This window comes from Danio rerio, chromosome 2 (genome assembly GCF_052040795.2).
Source record: "Danio rerio strain M-AB ecotype USA chromosome 2, GRCz13ab, whole genome shotgun sequence".
In the NCBI taxonomy this organism is placed as follows: domain Eukaryota; kingdom Metazoa; phylum Chordata; class Actinopteri; order Cypriniformes; family Danionidae; genus Danio; species Danio rerio.
Window position 1 is genome coordinate 40,661,581 of NC_141022.1, and position 22,420 is coordinate 40,684,000.

Here is a 22,420-nt window from a genome sequence, read left to right on the forward strand (position 1 = left end):
CTTTTTTTCCACTATTAAACCCTTTTGTGTAAAGGAAATTTCCATTAATATTAAAGCTTCCTCACAGAATCAATGGGATTTTTTTATATGGGCTGAAAACTGGAGTAATGGCTGTTGAAAAGTTTACTTTGGCATCACAGAAATTAACCACACACACAAAATAATCAAGCATCATTAACGTGTGTATTACAGCGTGTTTGTATGGAGCCAGATCAGTCTCAAAAATTAATTATTTAGAAAGTATAACTCATACATCCACAAGACATTTCCACAATTACAAAATCTAAATTTGGAAATTCAAAACATAATATAAAAAATATGCAAATCCAATTCATAAATTCAAAACATGATTCAAAAATATGCAGATCCAATTCTTAAATTCAAAACACAATTTGTAAATACACAAATCCAATAAGTGTATTCAAAACACAATAAAAAAAATGCAAATCCAATTCGCAAATTCAAAACGCGATTTAAAATATACACAAATCCAATTCGTAAATTCAAAACGCGATTTAAAAATATACAAATTCAATTAGTTAATTCCAAACACGATTCAATAACACACAAATCCAAATCATAAATTCAAAACATGATTTAAAAACATAAATCCAATTTGTAAATTCAAAATAATTCACAAACACACAAATCATATTCATAAATTCAAAACAATTAAAAAAAAACGCAATTTATAACACAATTTATAATTTACACAAATCCAATTAATTTGGCAAAAATACTTGTGATTTTTACTTGAGAATTGACGAATTGTGTTTTGTATTTATGAATTGTGTTTTGATTTTACAAAATGGATTTTGTAAATGTGTATTGTACTGCGCATGTATGAATTTTATTTTGTAAATGGATTATTTTTTAAGCTCTATACTTTTGACATTTACACATAATGCAAATACCCTATTTCATTATAGGCTGGCCATTTTTCACAGAACTATAGTACTTTAATGAATTAATTTGTAAACTGCAAAACTGAAATTAGGTTAACAATTAATGCAAGCACAAGTATTTGTTTAAATTGTCTTTTTTTCCCTGGCTTTTCTTCAAGCAAGCCTCATGAGTGTACAGAAAAGACAGAATCACCATTAAAAACTGAATAAATCCAGCAACATCATGTAGTTTAATGTGAGTCCAGCTGTCACCTAAATCTTTTAGGAAAGAATTCAGTAGCGAAAGCTGACCTGGAAGTGCTCACGGCAGAAAGGTTGGCTTTGGCGCAGACATAAATAAACAGACATTACCTACGACGCCCATTCATAAACCAGAGTACCGAAACCCACGTCCTACAAAAACACACTAAAACAAGCTAAACATTCATAATCAAACTAAAACACTTGCGGAAAGAGCAAACACACACACCTCTAAATATCAATACGCACACACACAGGGATAAAACACACAGGCTCAGACGTGCTCATTCCTGAGAGGATTTGGCTGGCAGCCTGGGGCAAATTTTTTAAGGGAAGAGGGAGGGAGACGTACATTCCGTCTAGACGCGGTCATCAATAGTGCACAGTCTGCCTGTCTGTCTGTCTGTCTGCCCTTCCCAACAGCCGTCTACACACATCCACAGTCTAATCTACAACATACAGCTTGATAAGAGCCACACACACAAACCGCTCGCATACTCGCGCGTGCAAAACTAACATACTCTGCCGGTGATCACAGATTGGCTTGGAAGGCTGAGAGCCATAAACACACAGAGGAACAGTCTCTCTCCCCCTCTCCTGCTCTCAGATTTCACACAGTCAAACAGAGCTCTGTCTGTTCCCTTCCCTACACATGGGCGGCTTTAAATAGTCTATGAATGGGAGATCTGTATGCGCTCGTGTTAGAACTGAGTACTCTCAAGTGTGCGCCGCTGAAAAGCAGCAACCGCATAAGCCTCCCATGGCGCTAGGCTAACATGCACCCACACGTACTCGCACATGCACAAAGACATTGTCAGACGCAGTCTCGACGGAGATGAGTCTTTGAGGTGTGTTCTTTGGGCTGTGGACCCCCATGGTTCATTTCAGAAGCTCAAGCAGAGTCATCACACACTCTGACGTTGGCAACGGCCCACGCTGCTCTCTGTAGGATGCAAGGGGGGCAGAACGTGACCTTCTCTCTCTCAGCAGGACACACGCATAGTCTGTGGTCAAAAGGGCAAAAACAAAAGAGGACAAAACACAAACATCTGGATGCTCGCGTGGCAGCTGCGAACCTCCGCGCCATGTTACGAAGGGGGTCATGGACAACGTGGATCTATTTTGATTAGCTAAGGGAGTTTTGCACTTGATCTGCAGTTTTTTGTACTGACATCAATGGAAAATGTCAGTCAATTTTATGTGTACGAGCTTTAAAAAATTATTTAGAAACAAAAAATTGAGTTATAGGCCTAAAAATCTAAATCCTTTCTAATAGAACAATTCACAGTATGATATATTTCCAAATGTTTGCAATTTTCTACTTTGTTTATAATAAATACTTTTTTAAAATCAATAGTTTTATTTGGCAAGAATACATTGAACTAATTAAAACAAGAAAGAGATACTTAAAATAAAAAGATTTCCATTTAAAATAACTGCTGTTCTTTTGAACAAAATAGAAAAATAAAGGTGTTCTAGTACGGCAGCACAATATATCGTTTTAGAATCAATTTCGCAATGTGATCATTCACAATGGTTACATCGCAGGATTTGTATTGTTGAGATTATATTTTATTATATATTATAATTTTTTTTCATGTGTTTTTGAGGTCTGTGAATCAGGGCTGAGCGATTAATCGAAATCGAATCGCAATCACGATTTAAAGCGTTGCGATTAGCTAAATTGCAAGAGACTGCAATATGAAATATATGATTATTATTTAATGTCCCCACCCAGAGCAAATGTGTGACTGCCGTCTGTGTGTGACAGTCTTACTAGCCAATACAGTGAGCACACTTTCGTTCTACCCAATCAGAATTGTGCAACCAAACTATGCGGAACGCTCACAATAATTTTTTATTTTTTTTTTAAACACGCAATTAGGTATTTTCCCCAAATTGCACAGCCGTACTGTGATTGTAAAAAGATTTTAAAAGCATTCAAGGTTTTATAGAATTCTTATACAATTACCTGAATAATAAAGGGACTAAATCAAAGGAAAATGAATGAATGAATTACCTGAATAATGTTGGACTCTGAAAATGATAAAGCATTGTTTATTTCAATTCTACATATATTTTTTTAATTGTATTGATATTTGCTTGTAGATGGTTTATTATATTTTATTCAGATGCACTTCTCTATATAATCATCCCAATCAATCTAAAACGATTAATCCCTTCCAAAGAGATATATTCAAGTCAACTGATGAAATGTTATTTATATCGCTATATATATCGCTTTAATTTCAAAAGCATTCAGGGATAAGGAATTGTATTATTTGTAAGTTAATAATGATTAATATTATTGCATTATTCTCATTATTCAATAACCTGTAAAATAAAGGGACTAAGTTGAAGGTATAGGAATGAATGAATTACCTGAATAATGTTAGACTCAGAAAAAGATAAAACATGTTCATCTCAATGGTATATTTTAATTGTATTGATATGTGCGTGTAAAGGTTTATTTTATTTTATTCAGATGCATTTCCCTAGAGAATCCTCCCAATCAATCTAAAATTATTCATTCCTTCCAAATAGAGATATTTAAGTCATCTGGTATTTATATGGCAATATATAGATTTCTGATGGATTATAGATTATGGCAATAATGGATTTCTTCAGGATCAAGTGACACCCAAGAAAGGAGTAATGGCTGCTAAATATTTAGCTTCGACATCACAGAATTACATAGACCAGACCAGACTATACAAGAATAGACTAGAATTTTTATAGAGAAAACAGAAAGGTCAGCCTTAAGTGTAGAGATATTTCACTATATTAGCAGGGAAGTGTATTTTAATCAAATAAACAATGCTATAATAGTAATAGTACTAGATTGAGCACATTCACTTTAAAATTACAACGTGTGCATCAAACCACAGATAACACATCCTGCTGTACATACATTTTCCTATGAAATGCTTTTTATAACCAGAATGCTCCTCCCCCCAATGCTTCTCGTCTCCAGCTAGTAATACCAAGCAGCAAAACCTGGTTGAGGTTAAAAAAAAAGCCCAACATACCTCCTTCAATAAGAAACACATCGACAGGGGTAAGAATAATTGTACTAATAAAGACTTATTATAGTCATTATCACTCATTATTTGTTGATATTTGCCAGATTTGTTGGCCAGGTCATGAAGAAAAAAAGAAAAATCGAAATCGAACATGGATATGTGATAGATATTCAAAGCATGCCGCCTACCCAAACATTATGTTAGCTGTGTGAGTGGGAGAAAGCAACTGGTCTCCATAGGTGTATGTCATTAAACCCTGTGTATGGCACAAGAGAGTCAACAACACGGCAGCTTGACACACAAAACTACCAGTGCATTTCACTTCTGCCATTTTCAACAGCCCTAGAGAGAGGAAGAGACAGACAGACAGACAGAAAGACAGAGAAAGAGAGAGAGCAACTGCCCACCCACAGCGAGCAGAGTCTCATCCGCAGAGTTTGAGCTACAGACAGCACACACACATACACATTTTTGCTCTACACAAGGCGGCTCATGCATTTTGCATGGCAGAGCCTGTTAGGGGCCACAGTGACTGGTTTTGCATAGAGAAGAGCAGTTGAGAAAAAAAAAAACGAAAGAGAAAGAGAGAGCAGTGTCCTATCCATCCCTACAAGAGGAAGCTGTCAACACACATCCACCCTGATAGGAGCATGCATACACACTCGCACACCATCAATCATCAATCACACTCAATATTCAGCAGAGGCGATCAGCACGTCACACACCGCGTGTAAAGTGGGTGCTTTAGACAAAATAAACAAACATGAGCCATTACAGACAAAACAACACAGCTAACACTGGTCAATATTGCCATCATATACAACCTTTAGATAACTGATAAACCACAAACATCTAAACAGTAGTGTACAGTAGATGCTTACACTAATATGAACATGCGGTTCCGCTGTACAGCTTGACATGGGTTCTTGCATTACAAACCTCAGCACTCAAGCGTACGATAGAGTTGCCTTTAAATGTCTGTGGCATTAAAGTAGTAACCTGGGTTCAACATGGGTTCAGCTAGACTGGCAGCACAAATGGACACTCTCCTTTTATTTAAAATGAAAAATAAATGTAACATAAATGTCCACTCAGTTTATGAAAGAACTCAACAAGCCAGTGTTTAGCGGCTGTTGAACACGTGTGTTCCGCTAGAGAAATCAAATATATATACTAGATATCACATACGGACACTGAGCATGCTTCAATAGCACCGCCACATTTGTACAGTGCTCCCTGGACAAAACTAAAGCCAATATGAAGATGCTGGAATTTAGCGCTGAAAAAACGAGCAAAGAAAACAAAGCATAAAGGCAGAACATTTCATAGGTAGGATTTTGTTTATGTTTTTTGTATGTTATGAATATTTGTGCTAAGTCACGTTATTGATGATAATACAGTCTCTTAATGCATTGACTATAAGGCAAAGTACTAAAATGGCAGCTCTATTGACACAATCCTTCCAATAGAGAACAATAGCGTAGGCAACATCTAATGTAAATATCTATGCAGAGAAACGAAGAGACTCTGGCAACTAATGATATGGTTACTGCTAATGTTTTGGGGAAGCATATTTATTTCAAAGTCTGTTGAAAAACTAATTGCAACCATAGATATTTACATTAGGTGTCACCTACGCTATTGTTGTCTATGGGAAAGACTGTGCCAATAGAGCCTCTATTTTAAAAGAGGGTAGCGCTCCTTTGAAATGAATGTGGAACTAAGGGTCAGTAGAGGACTGTGGCCATCCAGAACCAGAGGTATATACACATATATATATATATCTATGATCGAGAGTTTTCTCGAAGGTCTGTATGCAAATATTTTTTTTCTAATTACGAAAATTATCATTTTACATCACTTTTCTACAATGATGGATTAGTGACTGAACTGAGCATTCCTTACAAAGAGCATGTGTTTGTGTGCATGGAAATGTATTATCCTCCCTCCCTGTTAAATTTGATCTAATCTGTGTACTGAAACACACCCCCTGTCCTGCTTTCACTTCTCATTCTAACAGAGGGAGAGATTTGTATGTGAATGAATCTCCGTTATGAACGACTTGCTCTCTTAGCCGACAATAATAAACATTTTTTAGCACTGCAGCATCTTGTCATATTTCATTTACATTGTTGGGTTATTTTATTAAACAAAACTAGTATAACCCTAGCATTTAGTGCGAGTTAGTGCTATTTTGCCCTATTGTCAGTGCTGTAGGAGACTGTATTAACATCTTTTAACAATACTTGTTTCGCACAAGTTCATAACAAACAAAAACTTAAAAAACGAAATCTTACCTATGTAATGTTCTGCTTTTGTGCTTTGTTTTCTTTGTTTGCTCGTTACTGAACCCGTACACAGTGCTAAAGTCCAGCATCTTTACATTGGCTCTAGCCTTGACTAGTGCGGTTGAATGACATTTGTCCTGGGAGCACTGCAATATCCGCAGATTACTTACAAAATTCTCAGCAGAAATAGCAAAAAATGTCTGCAGAATTTTAGAGCACTAAAATAAAACAAAACTTTTTTTAAAATAATAAATAAACAAAATCTAAAATAATACTGCCGTTTTATTCAACGAATAAACACAAGCGCATACATTAAATTGTAACCTTCTATTACATACTTCATATCCATTCACTTCAACTGTACGTGCCTGCAGGAACATTCTCATCAAACAAAGGCTACATGAGAGCATCCTAAAATAGGAAAATTTACAGCAGCGCATGGTGCTTTTTGGATCAAAAAATCATGACTGCTTAATTCCCTGTCGTCACATTAGAGAGCTGAAACGTGCTGAGACAAGACATAAACAGGGACTGATGCATGTCAGACACACAGGATTGCTTTCTGGGACAGATCGATACTGAGGATGTCTTGTATTAGTGATCAATATATACTGGACAGATGGCCAGTCATTCATAGTGATGACATCTCACACGACTCTCCTATGTTTTGCCTAGAACTGTTCAGACTCAAATGCCTTCTGCTCTCTGGAGAGACACAAACGTGTGGGCTGGTACCGTTGTTCGGGTTGAGGAGTCCCCCAGCTTGACGCAAGCTTGGAACAGACTGTCCTCATAGAGCCAGGAGAGTCTAGGTTTGGAGCCTCCGCAGGGAGAGGAGGGAAGAGACTAGAGGGGAGGGCGATGTTCTTCTACAGCAGCCTTCCCCTCATTCCCATTTGCTCAAGTGGGAGGAGAAATTTACGGAACAGGTAGCCGTATGTAGTGCATTAATCACAACCATGTGACGTTGTGCATGCGTCTTCGTAGCTGTCTGCAGAACGACACATCTTCCTATGGGATGAGCTTGGCGTTAGGAAACAAAAGCACTGCAGCAATGGGGGGAGGCGAAAATGCTGTCTAATGAGATTGTGGTGAACCGGGGGTTGAAAACAGCAGTTTTACATGAAAAAAGTGCCTCACATGCATAGATGAGGGTTGCTGCAGGATGCATCTTCATGACCCATTTTTGGCAACTTCCTTGATGAAGCCAGACAGCCGTGGTCTATGCATTGGAATGCGTCAGAAGGGTCTTCGACCACAATGTGAGCACACAATCATAGCGCTCTCAGTGTTCTGCGAGGAGACATTAAGATACATAACTTGCCAGAACGGTGAGGCGGTCTTGTAGAGCAGAGGGACTTACTGTGCATCCCGGTTAGGAGTATATAATAGGAGTCCACCCAATGCTGGATTTGCACAGAGGAGGGAGAGGAGTATGTCATAAGTAGGTCCATGATAAATCTGCACCAGCAGAAAAAAATTCAGCCCATCATTCAGTCTAAATATTAAGTAATTCTGTGTAAATATATATTTATTCAGTTTTCATATTAATTCCGGTGATAATATTGAAAAGTATGTATATTTATAGATGATTTATGCTACCGGTCCAATGTTTAAAGTCAGTAGGATTTTTAAATGTTTTAAAATAAGCTTATCCTGCTCACCAAAGCTGTATTTATTTAATAAAAATTACAGTACAAACTGTAAAATTGTGTCAAAAAATCCTTCAGAAATCACTCTAATATTAAATATTATGATTATTATTATTAATGGAAATCGTAATTAAAGCAACAATGACTGGAGTAATTTCATTTGAAAATACATACAGTAAATAATAAATAAATATTTAACAATTCAACTTTTTTTTTACATTTAATAAATGCTGCCTTGAACACACTAATTTTAATTATTAATTAAAATTAATAATAAAATAAATGGACCCCAAAGTTTTGACCGGTAATGCATGTACAAAACAATTTGTAAAGTAATATTTCTGCCTTTTAGTAGCTGTATTATGAGGGACACCTTGAAGCTTCAGATTGTTAACCTCAAATAAAAAGTTAAGAATTATTTTAAAAAATGTTTTACTTTGCGTTACATTTTTAGCTCCTATAGTCCTGGCATAAAAAAGTACAAATTCGAATGTACAGTGATCCCTCGCAGTTTCGCAGCTTTTTAGCATAATTTGACATGCTTTTTTTCTTGTGTTCATTGCGTTCTGCATCCTGATTGGTTTGCAATGTATGTTTGCAAGTTTTCTCTCCAAAATGTCGACAAAACATTTTGCGCCATCAAAGGAAAAAGGCGATGCTAATCTTTGCACAAAATATTGAACGTCTGAACATGCTAAAGAAAAGTAGAAGTTACGCAGCTTTAGGGCACTATTATAAAATAAATAAATGAAGATCAAATGGTTTTGATCTTTGGCTTCATTCTATAACTCTGGACTTATTTAAAGGTTTGAACTTTGAGAGTGTTTAAACAAGAGAGAAAAGTGTAAAAATGTTAATGCCTGACTGAGAAAAGTGTATAAAGTGTGCAGTGAGGGGTTTTACAGCCTTACAACATCTATAATAGCTATAAAAAATAAAGCGGACTACTACGCAGATTTCGCCTATTGTGGATTATTTTTTAGAATGTAACTTCAACGAATAACGAGGGACCACTGAGTTTAATAGGTAGCCTACTAGAATCCAATGAATTAGTAAAGCTGATCTGATAAATAATAATGTCTGATTAAATACAATAGTGTATAATTGTATTTATTTATATACAATAGTATATAAAGAATAAACAATACCTAAAGAAAATAGTAGTAGGTAATGCTAGTATTTAAAATAAACACTAGCAACATTAAATGTAATATTAGCAAGCTATGTAACTACTTCTCAGATTTCACCTATTGCAGGATTTTTTTTTTACGTAACTCCCGCAAATAATGAGGGACCACTGTATTCCTATAGTTCAAAATGCCCTAAAATTCTTGTGCAAAAACATACATAAATGTAAATGAACAAATGACAAGTATTATTAACGCTTGATTGCTTCATCTACCCTATTTAGCTTTTCTACTCTCAATGCCTGATGCATGAAAGAATAAATTAAACACTGCTGCCAAATTGAAGTGCTACTATGACAACAAACTAATCGAAGGTATTGCTCATGTCTTCTGAGCGCATGAAATTTTTCTAGTGAAAAAAAGTGACGACAATCTTTTCCATGTCAGTTGAACCACCTGGCTCAACAGTCAAGCATGTCTTAACAAATTTGGGTTAGCCGCAGTCTGCGCCATCCTTGGGTTGTTCTGGCCGCTGGCTCTTCTCCAGGGTCTTGCCGAAAGACCGGTACAACAATATTCCCAGCTTGAGCACAAAGAGCAGGGCCCCCAATCTGCCCACAGCGTCCGAATGTTGAGCCAACAGGGAGGAATATGTTGTCTTAACGGCCAACAGGAACTCTGGGCTTTATATAAATAGGACAGGTTGCCAAATCTCAGAGTGTGTGCTTCTTTGGGGGGCTTTAGAGTTAGTTAGTGATTTGTTTGTGCATGAGGACAAACAGTTGGGAATAAATGAACAGACCTCAGAGTACGTGAGCACATGGATTGCACTGAATTTGGTGGCAAAACTATAAAATAAAAGCTTTACATTGAATAGAGCAGAAGGAAAGAGCATGTCCTCACTCGGACACCTGCCAGGTTTTTATTTTTATATATACATAAGTAGCCTAAATATGCACTTGTCATCTGTTAAAATTCATCCGATTAAACATTTGTATGTATTATTAGCATTTCGACATTTATCTGCGTATATACAGTGCATCCGGAAAGTACTCATAGCGCTTCACTTATTCCACATTTTTTGTTACAGATTTATTCCTAAATGGATTAAATTATTGTCTCAACATTCTACACACAATAGCCCATAATGACAATGTGATTTTTTTTTTAATTGTTGCAAATTTATTCAAAATAAAAAACCTGAAAAATCACATGTACATAAGTATTTACAGCCTTTGCCGTGAAGCTCTAAACTGAGCTCAGGTACATTTTGTTTCCACTGATCATTCCTGAGATTTTTCAGCAGCTTAATTGGAGATCACTTGTGGTAAATTTAGTTGATTTGAAAACGCATACACCTTTCTATATAAGGTCCTATATAAGGGTTGATAGTGCTTGTCAAAGCACAAACCAAGCATGAAGACAAAGGACCTGTCTTTCCGGATGCACTGTAGCTGTGAGCAGATTTTTTTAAAAACACAAAGACATGCATTTCATCTTCAAACTTGGAAACTCTGCCTACTGAGAAATCTCCCAGGTCAAAAATCCTGGATCATATACTGATGATAATTATCGGGTCTAACTCTTCTTCAGACTGTGTTTCTCTCTCTCTTTCCAACACACAGTTGCTGAATTCATCCACTCGAGCCAGATCAATAATTCTCCTCAATCACTCTCACTCTCTCCCATAAACACACACTCAGTGGCCTCCGCTCCCCTTATGTAAACAGAGACTGATTAGGTCATTCTGCTGCTTATTTTGAGGGCTTGCGTTGCATCTACTGGAGTCTCTGATATTTACACTGGAGCAGACCTGGAGCTCAACACCCTCCATCAAACAGACAAAACCGCGAGGCTCTTCCACCTCTGACCTTTCATTACCCTTCAATATCTTACCAAACACATGCTGGATGAAGATAAAGCTCCAAAGACACAATGTCATGCTAAGCAAATTCCTGAAAATGCCATGTTTGCAGAGGTCAGACAGGGAGTATAAAATAAAGCAGAAATCTTTGTAAAACTGGACTGAAGGCACAGTCATATTAATCCTTTTCTGCTAAAAGAAAAAAAAATTAGGAAGTTAAATTCAGTAATCTTAACAGGAAATCATGCAATCAGGTGTTATTTGGTTGGAAAGTGACTTCAGCGTGTGCGATGCTTTATTTACTGCTTTTTGAATATAATATTTAGTATGTGTATTTTGTTAATAACTGAACAAGTACACAAATACATGATGGTATGTGTGTGGTATATGGTATTAGGCAGTGGTTAGAAATCAACTGTAAGAAACATCTGATCATAAAGATATGATTATATTTGTTGAAGCTTTACAATTCAACGCTACTTCAAGTTACATCTTGTCTTGCTTAAATTTACCATTAAAAGGTCCAATGAGATTAAGCGGGCTTTTACACTTGGTTCAATTGCCTGGACCGAACCTAAGTTCCATTTGCCCCCCTTTGCCACCTTCTCTGCTGGTTTGTGTTCACACAGTCTTTTTTCCTTCTGAATCCAGGTACACTTGCATCAAAGAGCATAGAATAACTAAGCGGCGACACTAGTGTGATTTGGGAAACTCGCCGCGGCATCTAGTGTCTCAGCGGCCATTTTGGAATGAAAATTCCAATAGAACAAGTCTTTAGCATATTATAAGTCTGTAAAATAAACTATTAAAAGTGTTGATGATTGTGTTAGTAAGTGTTATATTGCCATCTTTCAGGTTCAATGTTAATGCGCTTTTTAAATAAATAATTAAAAAACAAAGCAGCTGCTTGCCATCGCGACAGCAAAAAGAACAAATCGATGGACGATTACTTTTTCTCCAAAATGGCAGAATAGTAGGAGGATATCTAAGTTAGTGTGCCCAAAACAGTGACAAAATTTGCATTTAGAAGATATAAAGCTGATATAAACATGTAAAGCTTGTAATTTGTCACTTTCACATATATAGAGCAAATTTCCTTTGTTGTTTTACAAAGGGGAGGAGCTAATCCATGTCCCACTCTCTCTTCGTGTTTTGGTTGAAATAACGTCAAACATCAAATAACAATGCACGTTTCGAAACAATTCAAGTCAGTGTCAGTTTCACTTTTAATTACAATTATCATCACCATATATCCAGTCAAACTGGAGGACCAGAACTAGTTCAAGGGTGGTAGGACTGGGCGATTAATCGTTAAGTAGTCGAAATCAACATTTAAAACCACTAATTGTTTTACACATTTTTGAATGCCTTGAGACAGCATATTTTCCATTACAATAAAATGATCATTTATTCAAAAAGATTCAAAACTTAAATATTATTTACAGGATACAGATAGGTTATTTTATTTAGAAGAGATGCTGCTTATTTTATACTTTGAATATGAAAAACGTTGAAAATAATTCATTTTGTTTCCAAAAGAGCAAGTTATTTATTTATCTTTATTTTTTATAAGTTTTAGGCAATGTGTGTTTTAATTTCAGTTGTTCAACGTTGAAGTTCAATAAATAATCAGAGATTGTAGCTTGTGCTTCGTTCACTTATTTTGAAATCAAGTAATGCGCCCTTCATTCAAAAATCTCTTGTGATATGTGAGCTTATTTACCCTATAAAACTTAAGGAACTATGGAGGACAAAAAATAAAATAAATAAACGAAATAATCGTTCATCAATCGTAATAGAGTTAAAATGTTCAATTAATCAACATTTGAGGCCAAATCGCACCAGCCCTAACAAGTGGTGTGTCTCACATGACTAAATGGAAACAGCAAAGCAAAGCAAAGCAAAAAAAAAAAAGGAAATGCAGCTATTAGATAGGAAGCAAAAAATCAAGGGGGGTAAAAAATCTGACAACGAAGGTATGTCAGAGATGAGGTTTGCGGTTCGAGCTACAGGATGGCAGAACAAAATACATTAGGCAGGAAAATGACAGGTTTTCTTTCACAGATTTAAAATGGAAGGAAAAAAAACTGAAAGTGGAAATAAGAGCACGATAGTGGAAGAATTAGCCTCCTCGCCTGAGGTGCATGAAGTCACTGATTTCACAATTACAAAAGGAAGACAGAGAGACGCAAACCGAGAAAGAGAGAGCGAAAGAGGAAGAGAGAGAGAGGCAGCTGTCTGGTGTCTGCACCGCAGTCGCTGTCTCATCCTCTGTGGGAGATCGACAGGACTCCATCTGTCTGCCAGACACGTCTACACGGCACACCAGCCCTCAAACCATTACAGCTGCATGTCTATCACTGTCGTACAATCAAACAAACACACATGAGCTAACTGTATGCCACCTAAGTGGGAAGACTAGGACAGCTAAATTAATGGGATCATGAAAACTCCAAGTACAGGCACATGCCCAAATGACTGCGTTCACACCAAAGGCGTCGAGAGCATCCAAGTAGCTGGAAATCATTCTTTTTCAATGGGAGCCTGCAGCGATAAGCGACAAGTCTTCACGGTTGTGGGCGTCGAGGAGAGTTGAAATAAAGTCAACGTTATAGTAATGTGCTGTGATGCAGTTCAGTGGCAACCAATCGGAACAAGTCATGTTCAAGTCCACCGCTTGAGAGGAGTCCAGAGAACACAGTCCTGTGAACTTTGGTTCTGACCACAGTTGTTCCCAAGGGTTTGATTATTGCGGTTACTGGATTTCCAATTATTTACAAAGTTTTCTTTTAGGAAATGCGTGATGCGCATTAATTTTTTGTTTTTTTCCTTTAAAAAAAAAGCAGGTATCTCATGCTAACTACAACAACTTAATATTTTCGACATATGGACACATATTGGATAAGTGGAGCAAAACCACACCACATGAAACAACTTCATTTTTAGTTGTTAAATTAATTTGATAAAAGGGACACAACACTTTCACGCTAGAAAGCATGTTCTTTTAATGTGGGATTGTAACTTTAAATACAAGATTAATGTAGTGAATTCTCGCGGCCGGAGCTGTAAAGTCAGACAGCGTTGTCGCCAGGGTGGCCAGAGTGAACTTTGACACACTCGCCACCCTCGGTGTGAATGCACAGTGACTTGCATCGTTTTTGACAAGTGCCAAGCAGACTACTGAAATCATTTTAGAAAGAAATTCTAAAATCAATCTAAATATAAACTGGGGTGAGAAAGCTAAATATATTTGTGTTTGGTAAATAGGAAAAAAAAGCAGTGCGACAAGTGTTCCAATAGTGTTTCTTGTCAGGTGGTCCCTATATAGCATATGAGCCTTAACCACTCGTGCTCTATTGACCTTATTGTAAAATGCGGAAGTGCGCCTGTTTTGACGATTGTTTTAGAAATTACGATTCAGTCGCCTATGGGAGAAATGACTAGGAATAATAAACGGCAGAAAACGATCAAACTACTTGCTCTACAAACAAATGTTTGCATGACTATACAGACCAAGTAGAATAATATAATAAGAAAATATCAGTTTGCAACATCAAACAGCGAAACGAGCAGTTTTTAATGTCTAAAAATAAATGGAAGTGAATGAGACTGGAAGTCTCAAGCCAAAAAGATTCAAATGGCTGCGCCACTCGTCGGCCAAGAATAAGGTGAATAGACACCCTAACCGAATACAGCGCTTGACAACACAAATAAATACAGACTTACAAAAACACAAAAACTGTCCAAGAAGGTTCCTGCGCTGAATTCTCTGGAGCAGCAGCTGTGCATCAAAACCTAGCCAGGCAGCATCTTTAAGCATGCACATTTCACCAAAATGAATACAAAAATAACTGGACATCTCTTAAGTTCTAAAACTAAATATTTTTTACTTCATTATTATTTACAGCAAAATCCTCTAAGTAAAATTCACTTAGTTTAGATAGTATTTGCTTCTTCTCTAAATTAAATTAAAGTTATACAAGTTAATGAGACAACGAAAGGATTAATAAGGTGATGATTGTGCACTGATGATGAACACCTGCTGTTAATAAACAAACACAAAGAGAAACACAAAACTACAACTGACTTCAGTCACAGCCTTTGATAAAATCAACTGAAATATAAAAGATTGAATCTCTCAAAATCTCAGCAGAGGATCATTAAGCAACTCAACAAAGAGCAACTTTACTTATAATTGTCCTTTGAGGGACCAAATGCTCTCTGAACTGAGTACAATATACTCAGAGGAATTTGCTGTGTAATTGTAATTAATATGTTATTATTGTTGCTATTTGAGGGATATTTAAATCACCAATTTTCTCAGAAATATGCTCCATTTTGTAGTTTTACTAAGCTTTTTGATAATGCTCTGAAAACAAATATATATATATATATATACTTATATAAATAATAAGCAATAAAATCTTAAAATATTTCAGGCATGTTTCAAAATCTAGCGATCTGTCAACCTAGGTTGAATTTAAGGGCCTTATAGACTATGCCACCAGAATATGCCACCTCCTCTGGTCAACTCACTAGTTTTAAAAAACCCAGCCAGTGTTTCCAAAAGCACAGCAGACAGGGGAGTCAGTGTCCTTGATAAAGTGGAAGAGGACTGCATCCGAGCAGACTGAAGTGCCGTGTGCTGAAGTCTTGTTATGAGGGTCTGATCGTCACCAACATCCACGCGGACACCTGTGGAAACTCTGAGTCACTTGTTCTGCCGCTCCGGCATCACAGATGTTTAGAGTTAACATTTCACCCAGTAAACTGATGAGCCTGTCTGCCCTGCTTCCCGTACACACACACACACACACACACACAGACGCCCGCATAACAGTGACTTCTTGATTTGGACACCAGCAGAAGAGTATGCATATGTTGTTTCTCTTTAGCGGCTAGACCCGTGTAAGCTCAGCGTCTAGGTAATGACCTTTCACGTAAGCACATATGCCTGTTTACGGTTCCTCCAAAACAGTTTAACAAATCTTGCAAGCGCCTGTGTACTTGACACCACTTCAATCTTAAGCAGTGATTGTTAATTTAAAAGTGAGGAAAAAAGCGAGATACAATTTATGTTTTAAAAACTTTTCTGCCTTGGCAATAAACTGGAACAAGTAAGTTGAAGACAAGTTTAGCAGTTGCAAATTTTAGTTGGAAGTTATTAATAGAATATTTTTGAACATTGTTTTAGTAATCTGTGAATTAATAGTAATTGTGAAGTTAAGAAATGCTTTATTTTTATTTTAGTTAGTATATTTACTTTAAAAGCAAAGCAAAGATGGGAAATATTAGCTTAAGTGTTTTTGCAATCTTATTTTTAAATATTTTAATTTAATCTTACTTAATTTGTAAACTTATCAGATACCTAGAATTTAATAAAATTTTATTGTTGTATCACAAATAGGCATGAGACGATAACCATTTTCAAGGTATAACACGTTTGGAAATTTTTTTTTAGGACAACAGTATCTCCAGCAGAAAATATATCCAAGATGCCGTTTTAAATGGTAAAGGGAAGAAACAAAGTTTTAGAAACAAATTAAAACAGAAGTCAAGGAATCATTTGAATTATTTACCCTGACATGTTTACTGCTCTAAAATATTTTAAATGTCTCTTAAAATATAATATAATATAATGTATTCAAAGGAGAAAAAAAAAACTTTCAGTTTTTACCCAGACATTTAAAAAGAACGTATTTTAGAGCAGTAATCACAATACAGTCAAAGCGTGATGTTTTTATCTAAGGTTATCATACCGTTAGAATCTTATACCGGCCCATGCCTAATTACAAGGAAAACATAGCGTGCCGATAAATTGTAAAAATCATAAATAATTTTTAAAACAACATATATTTGTGTATGTAAGATCATAACGTTAAAAAACTGTGTTAGAACATGTAAAACACAATAAAAGGTATTGTTTATATGAAAATGAAACCTTTTTTTTTTTTTTTCCACTGAACGCAAAAAAATACATTTTCAAGAAATTTTCAAGAAAACCTTAAACCATTCACTTCTATAGCAGGAAAAACAAATACTATAGAAGTCAATGGTTACAAGGTTTTCAGATATCTACAAAAAAAAAAGTTCCACTGTTTTTAATATACAGTGCTCAGCATATATAACTAGACCCCTCACAAATCTATCTTTCAAATTTATAATTTTAATATAAAGCTATACAATATTATATTTATGCATAATACATTAGATTAGTCAGTACTGAAGCCAAATTTGGAAATTATCTAACAAAATAACTTACGATAATGATACAAAAACTTGTACACCCAAACACATATGTTATAGAGAAACATTAAATACAAATTTTAAAATGAGGAAAAATCAAGAGAAGAAAAAAAATTGAAAAAAGTTGTTGATATATTGTAGTTTGTACATTTTTTTTTTTTGCATTTTTTTTTGCTTGAATTTAACTGTATTATCTTTCAATTACTAAATTGGTTTGGTGACTAAAATACTATTTTAATAAACATTTCTGTTTAATAAATCTGTTTTGTTTAAATGCACCAAAATACATTGCCTATATTCACCGAGATGTGAATAAAATTATTGATTGTCAAAATGGGGTCTACTCATTTATGCTGAGCAGTGTAAAAAATAAACTAAAGACAGGTGTGAAATAAGTGAAGGGTGAGTAAATAAGGACAGAATACATTTTTGGGTGAACTATCCCTTTTTGGGTCATTGCATCTTAAAATAAAACTCAAAGTTAAGAGCTTACAGGAAGTAAAAAAAAAAAAGGAAAAAAAAAGCATGAAGTCAGGTGCAAGACACTGCCAGACAGGGACGTGTCGGGAGTTCGGCAGTTAACAGCTCGCTGTGCAAAGAGCAGGTGTCAGTGACTCACTCGTGTTTCTGGGAGTTTGATATCTCACCCTCAGCTGAGCGGAGCAGAGACGCTCTCAGGGGAAGTTTAGCGTGTGCGTGTGAATCAATTTCATTAGTGTGCGTTAAGCAGAAGTGAGCCGAGAGTTACAGTGTAGCTGGCTGTTTGTGTGTCAGGGTGAGGTCAGTCTGTGTAGCAGATGTGACTGTATGACTGACAGACTCAAGGTCTGTTTTAGTACATGAAGTGTGTGTTGGGGGAGGGTGGAAGGAGGAATGCGGTTTGGGTGCTAGACGAGACACCAGACGGTATTTCCGGCACACTTGCATAAGCACACAGGAGAGACTGAGGCTTTTCTTCCGCACACACAGACAGAACACAATCATTTGCTCTCGTCGGAACGGAAGAAAAATAATTGTGTGTGCTGGAACATTACAGCACAGTTAAACCATTAACTGCTGCCACTTGCATTCGAAAAAGAAAAAAGGGACTCTGGCAGCACCGACAGGGGGTCAATCTTTGTCTAACATGAGCACAAAAAACTAGAAAAGCTCTGGCTTGGTCAAGTGGGTCATGAGACATGGCTGGTCAATGGGAGGGAAACAATCCAGATCTTTTTTTGCACTAGGTTGACCTTTCTATAGATTCTACAGCACGAGGACACTTTGTTGAGTTTTGTTTCAAAGGTTGCATTATGAAAGTGGAAGAATCTCCAGTGTTCTGCTTTTGGATTTTGCAATTACACAATGCAGGAATTTCCCCATCTAAAGGGACAAATTCACAGATGGGAAAATATAGAACTTTATTTGTCAACACTGATTTCCTGTCAGTGTGCAAGATTTTCGAAACATTGTAGCCGTTGCAGATTAGGCATGGGACAATGACATTTTGAAATGAATTTTTTTTTTTTTTACTTTTTTGGGAAAACAGTATCTCCAGCAGAAAAGATATTCAACGATGCTGTTTTAAATTTAAAATGTAAATAAATTTTAAGAGTAATGAAAACAGCAAAAGTCAATGGTTCATTTGAACTATTTAAGGCTGATTTATACTTCTGCGTCAAATGCACGCGTATGCTACGGTGCTGACGCATAGCCCTTCACCGTGGCCGTTGGCGACGCTGACGTGCACCTCTCAAAAAATTTAACTACACGTGGCAATGACGCTTAGCGCAAGCTCTGTGATTGATCGGCTTGGTAGCGCTGACGAGTCTGGGTGGGACCGAGAGCCGCGCAAATGGTGCGAGCCTGATAGAGCGATTGTTTACAAGTGTGGAGTTCCGTGAAGGAGCTCCGGATGGAAAGTTTTGTTTTGTGTTTACCTCATAGTTAAAGTTGTTGTACGTCCGCCAGTTCCTGCCTCTAAATGAGCGAGTTTGAGCCACTTGTACATCCCCGAAGCGTTCAGGAAAAGCAAAACAGTGAAGAAACTCGACAAAGAGGAACATTTACACCTCACTGCCAACTAGCGTTTCGGAAGTGTTAATGCAGATCAACAGAGACAGGGCGCAGACATATAAATACACAGCTACGCGCGTTACATGCGCCGTGGGTTACGCAGGTCACTTGACGCAGAAGTTTAAACCAGGCTTTAGCCTAACATGTTTATTGCTCCAAAATATTTTAAATGTTTCTGAAAACAAAATATATTGGCTAAAATCGCCTACTACTCAGTAGGTACTGCATCTGAATTTAAATTTACAACCCGACAAAAACGGACGTTCTATACAGTAGTAATGTGGCTAGTATGAATGGAGCTTGGACGTAGTACAGATGCCATTTTGTCATTATCACGTGACATACCCGCTTCACTCCCATTCATAAATTCTCTAACGGTGCATCATGGGATAGCGTAGCGTCCATCGGATACACACTTCAGAATCTCACCGCACTCTAGGTCATCCGGATACTTCTCACATACTGATTTTCGAATTCTATGAATTCAAACATACTACTCGGCTCGCATACTGTTTTTAGCATATGGAAGTATGTGATTTTGTACGGATCCATTGTGTTCAAAGCGAAAAAAAAACGTTGTTGCTTTACTCAGACATTTCAAAAGATTTTTTTAGAGCAGTAATCACAATACTGTGAAACCAAACCATGATATTTTTATCAAAGGTTACCATACCGTCTGAATTTTATACCCACCCATCCCTATTGTAGATAAAATACTAGAAGTAACAAAGTGGTATGTGTGCAGAAAAACACTGTTCGTGATCATTTAGTACAATCTCAGACTGGAAATCAGAAAAAAGTTATTTAAATCCATTTCCTTTAAACTTAACATTGCCACTAGATAGACTAGATTAAATACAAAAATATATATTATTATACATTATATTCTTATCATCTCATTATGCATATATTAATTAAGGATTTTGGATGGAAAGGGTAAGTGTAAAACTGCTGTTGCATATTTTTTAATGCTTTGAATATTTAAATACAGATTTTTGAATTGCAATTTATAAGAAAAATAAATACAGGTACTAGAAAACCTTGAACATCCAAGGTAACAAAATTCCACCATTTTAATGTGTGCTGTCATCATTCACCCCCTAAAGCTGACCCTGTACTGACCTGAGAGGAAGATAATGTACTTCCCCTTCAGCCAGACCAACTGGAATTCCCTCCCTCCGGCCATACGTCCCAACCAAGCAAGCGTCACCTGCTCGTGCCACCCCATAAAATTGGGTCAGCACTAGTTTATCAAAACAACTGCAGCCTTGCCCAGACAATAGCAAACAGTCTCCTCTGCGGACTATCACACATTACCATCTGGTCACACACGTGCAAATCCACTTGTGAACATGAAGCAAAACTTGACCTTAGTGAACCAGAACACATGCAAGACAAAAAGACGCTTACTTTGTCCAGAGGCCTCTTTAGCTGGTAGTGAAACTTCTCCTTCATCTCGTCCAGCAGCTGCTTGAGCTGTGGCTCCTCCTGTGTGCCCTCATGCTTGCGCCCCAGCTGAAGGTAGCAGGGCCACTTGGCTGAATCGAAGCCCCAGTGGCAGGTCCTCTTGTCAGGGGACTTGTGTGAGTGCATTACAAAGTTCTGTGGGGAAAACAGCAGCTGGCACTCCATGCACTGAATGCAAGGGGCATCCGGCTGGACGTAGAAATGGGGCACAAACAGGCCTTGGCACTTGCCAAGACACTGGTGCTCCACCTGGAAACTGGCGTCACTCTCCTTCAGCAGGCCTTGGCCTGGCAGTTTGCTGTTGGGATCGGCTGAGATGGTGGCACCTGGGCGAAGCAGGGCATTGCAGAGCCGTTGGGCATCAGTTAGGGTAATCAGGCCACAGGAAGGTGCATTAAAAGGCAAAATGCCCAGCACCTTGAGAATGTGCAGCTGCTCCGCATCACACCGCGAACAGTAAACGTAAAGTTCATCACAAACAGCATTGATCTGCTGCAGAGAGAAGTCTCGGAGCACTGAATTGAGTACCTGGGGCAGACAAAGACGCTTCTCACCACCTACAACAAAGCAGGAGATGGACTCTCCTTCAAGGAGAGAATGGGTAAGCTCTGTGGAGCTGTCACAGGGCACTAAGAGTGGGCCTCCTCCGAGGACTGGGGGAGACGGTAGGGGAGCCATGCCAGCAGGAGAGGCGCACTCCTGTGCCGATTTTGCTGAGAAAGCAGCAGGACCTCCCAGGGAGCTCTGGCTGCTCAGCGTGAACTGTGCCAGCGTGTGCTTGAGGCCGGCGCTCAGATCTAAAGCCTTGGATGCTCCGACAATGTGGAATTCTCTTTCCTCCATGTCCATTTCTGAGCTGGTGTGCTCCTCACGCTCCTTCTTGACCTTTAGGGGTTTGGGGATGCTCTCCAGGCTGCGACGTTTCAAATGCATCTCTGCCATTACCCGTTTTTTAATGGGAGCATCTTCCAGTCGCTCCCTGTACAGCCTCTTCATGTTGCCTTTAAATGAGGTCAGGTCTTTAAAAGGGGTTTTCAGACCTGTCTGAGGGCTGGCCATATCCATTCACAGATAACTGGTCTTCCTTGGGTGGAAAATAATCGTCAGACACGACACCTTTGGGTTGGTCCTACTTTGCTCGCTGTGTTAAAGGTTGCAAATCCTTTTACGTCTAGCTACATGCATGATGCTGACAGAATTAAATGTTCAACGAGCTTCCTGTGAATGAAAAGGTAAAAAGGCTTGTATTAAAATATAATTCTTACTAAATCAAACACAAATCAGAATGTGAAGCCACGTGAATGCGGATGAATGGAAAATGCTGCCAGAGCAATTAAAAGGCATCCAGAAGCGTTTTAGCGTTGGGCACAGTGCTAAACTAGACGACAGAAACATTTTCACCTCATCAGGATAATCTAATTTGAAAGCAATCGATCTAAGGCCAGTTTCTCGCTGGTTTAGTGCGCTGTTTTTCTCTACTGACAACATGCCGAATCCGTCAAGGCGGTAAATGAGTCAGTGCACTAATAACGTCGGTTTAACACACAGATAAC

General features: G+C 37.6%; 1 protein-coding gene across 5 annotated transcripts in view; it reads right to left on the reverse strand.

The window, feature by feature from the left end:
- The window catches only part of skila (SKI-like proto-oncogene a), a 672,908-nt gene that overhangs the window by 649,146 nt on the left and 1,342 nt on the right, over positions 1-22,420 (reverse strand). For all 5 annotated transcript variants that reach the window (XR_015478736.1, XR_015478734.1, XR_015478733.1 and 2 more), the window contains exon 2: positions 20,811-22,085. Coding sequence is in view for 1 of the 5 variants with exons in the window: in XM_087241110.1 (XP_087097236.1) it covers positions 20,811-21,932 (1,122 nt within the window). In the remaining 4 variants the exon portion in view is untranslated. The remainder of the gene's footprint in view (positions 1-20,810; positions 22,086-22,420) is intronic.